At 40.1% G+C, this 6,000-nt stretch overlaps 1 protein-coding gene across 1 annotated transcript; it reads right to left on the bottom strand.

Moving 5' to 3' along the window:
* Window positions 1–201: 201 nt before the first annotated feature.
* On the bottom strand, window positions 202–2,546 carry hoxc11a (homeobox C11a; the record flags this gene model as incomplete). Its single annotated transcript, XM_084068324.1, has 2 exons — window positions 202–434; window positions 1,844–2,546. 2 exons carry the CDS (start codon window positions 2,544–2,546, stop codon window positions 202–204), a joined length of 936 nt encoding a protein of 311 aa, XP_083924450.1.
* Window positions 2,547–6,000: the final 3,454 nt, after the last annotated feature.

The raw sequence follows: 6,000 nt of genomic DNA, 5'->3' as shown, positions 1-6,000 counted from the left end.
TGAAGGCCAACTATAGAAATTCAAAGCCGCACGTAGGCAATAGGAAAATGGCGACTTTCACCATGCAGGCCTAAACAACCCCAACTGTCCACTTAACATTGCACTGGTGGTGATGTGGGCTCCTTTGGCTTATGCCCAGGATGACAATAAGATAAGAGTATAGGCCTAAGTGTCACTGACTATGACATTTTATGTTCCTGCTCACAATAGGGGGTTGCCAGAGAAGTACTGCAAGCGATCTCTGCTCAACTTCTTCTCTTTCATTCTTCTATTTTGAAACCAAATTTTAACCTGTCGGTCGGTGAGGTTTAACATTCGGGAGAGCTGAAGTCGTTTCTCTTTGTTGATGTAAACGTTAAAGAAGAATTCCCGCTCCAGCTCCCGAATCTGAAATTTGGAGTATGGACATCTCTTCTTCCTTGTACGCGGAGTGCCTGAAGAAAATAAATAATAGCATGATCAGAGTCTGTCATCTGCTTGTCATAGGCAATGATGATAATGTCATATGCAAATGTCCATGCTTGCCGTATAGGGCTGAGGCTAAAGAATTCAGATGCATAGAATACACACATTCAGAAGGGCATCAGTGATGGAACCCATTTCAATCAACATCACAACGCGCAAAATAGCTTAGGCTATCAGATAAACCCAGCCATAAAGAGTGTTAAATATCCGAACCCCTTGGAGTCAATAATATCAACTTACGGGCTGTAAGTACGTGTTTATCTGTTACAAATATATAACAACAAAAGTATATCACTACAAAATGAGCGTCACATTCCTTTGGAGCTAAACTAACAATTTACACAATCCTTTGGCTGTCAGTTGAAATGTAGCCTATGTTTGTAGCCCATGTCGCCTGTGTTTCCAAGTTAGAAACCTCCAAACCCCATAACTTTTCATTAATAACTAACAAAAGAAATATAATAGTTTTTTTGTTTCATTATTTTCACAAATAACACAACTCAACTGCTCCAATTGTATGCAATGTTTGGTCTTCGATGTGAAAAAGAATAAACTAAAACCCAAGGCTATGTGACTGTGTACACTAATCAGTGCGTATTTAATCATATCAGATCATTTGGAATAGTAGGCTATACTGTTGATCACCCATCTAGACTACAGGCTACTGACAGACTACACACAAATCACTTCCATGGTGAGAATTGCAAAATGCAGCACAATGTGTTTAGACTTAAGCGTTTCAACGACTACCGTGGAAGGGGCATTAACTGCACACCAGTGCATTCTATGGACAAAAGCATACTCGAGCCCTAACTGATTCATTTGGTCTGTCTTTGAATGGATACGATACAACGTTCATGTTGGAAAATGTGTAGAGAGACAAACAGACACATAATCAGATAGTAGACAGACAGATAGACATAACTAGATAGATAGAAAGGGATAGACAACAGATAGCCTCGATGAAACACGAACGCTATTTAGCCTTAAAGTGTCTAATAATCTGGAGCATGTCTTTCGCGAGCAAGCGAGTGCTAAAAAGAAAAAAATCACAGGACGCCAAAAGCAATGTTCTGCCCAATTGGTTTTTACTCTCGACAGCCCAACGAGAAAATCCCTTAAAATGCCCAACGCAAGTTCATGATCAAAGTTAGCATTTGTCACAATAGCGCGCTCTTAAAATTTCACAGACTCTCACGATAGAAGCGTCTGTGTATAACATCCCTTTTTTTCAAAGCGCTTTCCCATCGTAAAAATTCTTCTCGTTGGAAGAAAGAGCTTTGTAGGTTATAATAAAATCCTTTGAATGCTTATAAAACTCCACATAAAATCTGACCGACAAAACACCGGGCTAGTCCCTTAACCTTTCCCCATTTACAGCTTCGGTACCTACTCGAGTGGCTGTTCTTGCTGGTGTTGCCGTCCTTGGTTGCTGAAGAAGTACACGAGCCTGAATTTGTATGTTCCTCCTCATCTTCTGGGTCCTTCTCCTGGTCTTGGGCGCCGGGTAGGGGAGCGGGCTGCTGGGACTCGGCTTCCAGCTTGCTCGCTTCGCCCTTTTGTAAACAATTGTCTGACTGATTGTCCGTAGCACTGCAGTATGCGGTCTCAAAAAAGCGGTCGAAACCTTGAGGGAGGACGCTGTTTTTCCCCACGCCGGAGTAGAATCCTGTGGAGGGATGATTGGAGCCTGGATGGTGATGATGGTGGCTGTACACACTCTCGTTCTTCATAAGCATTTCTGTCATGGTGGATGGAGGAAGACAGTCCCTATGCACCAGATCCTCTCCTGAATAGCACGGTGCATAATTGCTTCTGTGGTGCCATTTACTAGCCGCGTCCAAGCCATATGAAACTTCCCGCACCGGTTGTACTTGAGACAGATTTGTGGAATACGGGTAGCTAATTTGCCGCGACTGGGCCTGTGGAAGAAACGACGAGACGGCGGAAAATTCGGGGACGTAGTAGGTGCAGCTGGGGAGGTAGATGTTAGACGCGCAGCCTGTCCTGTCCCCAAACTCGGATGTCCGGTCTTTGCGCGTCTGGGAGCAGAAGTTGCCCAGATTCACCGAGTTAAACATCTTTCTCTCGTACTCCGTACTATAGATAGATGTTTTGGATTCGAACTGCAGAAGGGGAAAATTTGGGAAGGCGAGATGACGCGCAATCCGTCTAAGTCGCCCCGCAGACACGTGATCGAAAGTAGATATTGTCATATATCAATTTGGAACAGTTGGATGTGTAGGAGTGGTTCGCTTAGGTAAGATCTAGGAGGTTCAAACGATTAATTTCCAAACACCACAGGAGCACTAAGAAAACCAGTAACAGATTCCCGTTTGTTGGCTTGGGCTATGACAATTAGACAAAGATGTTGCTTTGTATGTTTACGTTTATTAGCTTGTGGTAGGCTAGCTAATGGCTATAGCTTCTTTATATATGGTTAGCATAGACTGCACATTGCACTCAGTGAGATGCATTTATAGTAGTATTGGAGTTTCACAGGTAAGGTTATGATTATTACTATTATTCATTATTATTATCATTTTTTTATTATTATAGTACAACTAGCCCAAAGTCTAACAATAGGCTATTTAAATGGTTTATTAGCAGACTATATTGAGCTAGTCTTCATTCCATATTTGGTATAGATTCATAAATGAAAAGGCCTATTTACAATATTGATGGACACAATACACGAAACTGTATTGAGAGATTAGATTATTTAACCATTAGGCTAAAAAATCAATGATTGGTATGAATATGGCACACATAAGGCATGAATCCTTTAAAAGCGACCCCGTGACAACATCTATCCTCAGTTTCCCCCCAAATACATGCTAAAATAAGACTTTGATTATCCTAGTAGAATATCGTATACGACTAGTCCTCATGCTTCTTCTCACAATAGCACACATGCCTCTGCTGAACCGTATAAGCCTTAGACGTTTTGCTAGTATGTAAATAGTGCAGACTATATACCATTGTCTTAACGGATGGATATTTCCTAATAAGACCCAATTGCTTTGATTTGTATTAGCAACATAACCCACTTGTGTGAAGAAATTAATAAACATTGGCTAGACATACTGGGCGTTAGTTTAAACATTACAATTCGTAGGCCTATTCCAAGTTTTTCCCCCTTTTTCACGTCACCAAATTTTAAATCTTGACAGCTCATACAACATGGGATCATTGGTTGGTTACTATAAGCTATATGCTATGAATTGTTGAAGTATATTGTTATAAAAACACATATGGGTCTAGTTGACTGAACTAGTCTCCCTCATGCCCACTCCCATTCGCTTTGACTTTGGATCATGACAGAGTCCAAGGAGGACAACAGCACAATTCAAGACCGAAGTTCCTGTCGAGGGGAGACAAGCAGTGAAGTTTATCCTTGGACCGCACATAAGCCTGCAGTAGGACAACTGCATCCCAGTGAGACGTAAACACAAATGCAAATGAACAGTATTATTCCCTCATGTTGCAGAATTTAGTAGCCTATTTCATTTAATTTAATTTCCATTTGATGTAATTTAATTTAAATGTTTTTGCTAAACACATCCTTTATAGAAACTGTACAAAACATTTACCGTGGAAATAGCGAAAAAAGAGAAGACATTTTGCATCCTTAGGCTCATTTGTCAATCAAATTCAATGTTTTTCAAGCACAACTTTTCCCCCTCTATAGCGCAACAATTGGGCTTCTTGTAAAAATGCTACTCAGGCCACTTATAGCCCTATTGACCAGGCTATATATGAATGCATCCGACGTTGGCCTCATTAATAAAATAGAATAGGTCCCAGCTGAAATCTGAAGCTATTGGAGTATTTTTCATCAATGGGCTTATCAAAATTTATTTGGTGCATAATTTTGTGAGCTAAAGCCATATAGGCCTATCACATGGTGTAAAAATATATATATAATAGATTGAAATAAAGAGAATGTGATGAGGGAAAAATGCGTCTGTGTGTTCTTTCCTGTGTCATTGTAAACTTTTAATTATACTGTTGAGGGCCGTTTACGAACCTTTATAGACTATCTGATACCAACACAAGGTGAAATTAATATGATGGCCCATTGTTTATGGTGATAGGCTGCTTCCTAAATGTTTCAATAGAGTCTAGAATTAGTATCTTATAGCCCAATAACCCTACGAGTCTACTCCAGTCACCATGTTGGGGCCCCTTTGCGAATTAAGTAAAACAAAAACAAAAAAAGCTAATTAATACCAAATAAGCACATCTCCTTTGCGCATAGACAGAACGGACAACTCGATTAAACCTTATGGAAAAGTACGTCAGAAGACCTCAACATTTTAAATGAGTGTCCATTGTACACGTTATCTGAAAATGTGGCTTTGGCATTAGTGTGTTTACTACCCAACAGACAAAAGGTTGACTCAGAAGATGCATCCTGCATCCAAGTACAAAGAAAGCAGACAGCTGCCCAGACACAGCACTTGAATTTGACCACTAAAATCCTCTCTACGTTGACCATAAACCCCCGAATGGCTGTAGTAACGCTAAATCCCTTTGTTCTATAGAAAACCATAAAGGGTGCGAATGGGAGGAATTTGGAATTCAGCAACTCGCTAGTGATATATATTTCCAAGAAACATACTTATGCATTGAGTTATTTGCTTACCGCACCAAAAATATTAAGGCGTTGGCGAATATGGGGATTTTTGTCGTGAGTCCCGAGTTTTGAGTATAGTTTCACGCGAGCACAAAAGCACAAAACACGCAAAACAATGCACAAGAGCGTTCAACAAGTTCTGAAATTCTTGTCGAAAATCTTATATTTCACTTAAAGTATGTAAAATATAAAATATGACAAAAGTGAATATGGCAGTTATGATGCGGCCCACCTGAGCCTACAATGCAAAGCTCCTGATGTAATTCGATAGCGATGAAGTGCGCAGATAGTAGCCTAATCTTATTGTAAACAAACTAGCCATACTATGGCCCATGAACACATGCTGCTGCCATTTTAGTTTTTTCTTTCTTTTTTTCCTCCCCCCCCCCCCTATTTCCAGTTACATATTATTCGCACATTAAAATGTCATTGCCCAATTTAGCAGAATGAAATATAATCGCGCACTGGGTGTTTAATTTGGAGCTCATGTAGAAGTTTGATGTCAGATAACCTGAAAAGCTGACATACAAAAAAGTCAGGTATACATGTAGGCCTATACGCTTCCCTGCATAGAAAAGGTGTATAGAGAATAAAAGCCCGCACACTATAAGCTCCCTTTTGCAGATTTAATTCAAGCAGCAATATAACGTTTCGAGTAGCAGCGATAACATAAATATAGTAATATTATAGGTGGTCCTCAAAATGAATTTATTTTTCAGTTCTGGTAGACCACAACTGTGCAGGAATCCAAATTAAAATCAATACATTGCATTGATTCCATTTAAACGCAACAGTAGCCTGGTACGAATGAAAGCCTGATGCTAAATGCGAAACAATAATTGTCAGGTCTCCTCCTCACCGCAATGAGTTGACGCGCATCGCATGTCTATTGGCAT

This window comes from Gymnoscopelus microlampas (assembly GCF_963454915.1).
Source record: "Gymnoscopelus microlampas genome assembly, chromosome: 10".
NCBI classification, from domain to species: domain Eukaryota; kingdom Metazoa; phylum Chordata; class Actinopteri; order Myctophiformes; family Myctophidae; genus Gymnoscopelus; species Gymnoscopelus microlampas.
Note: the sequence above shows the minus strand (reverse complement) of the source record. Positions and strands in the feature narration are given on the sequence as shown.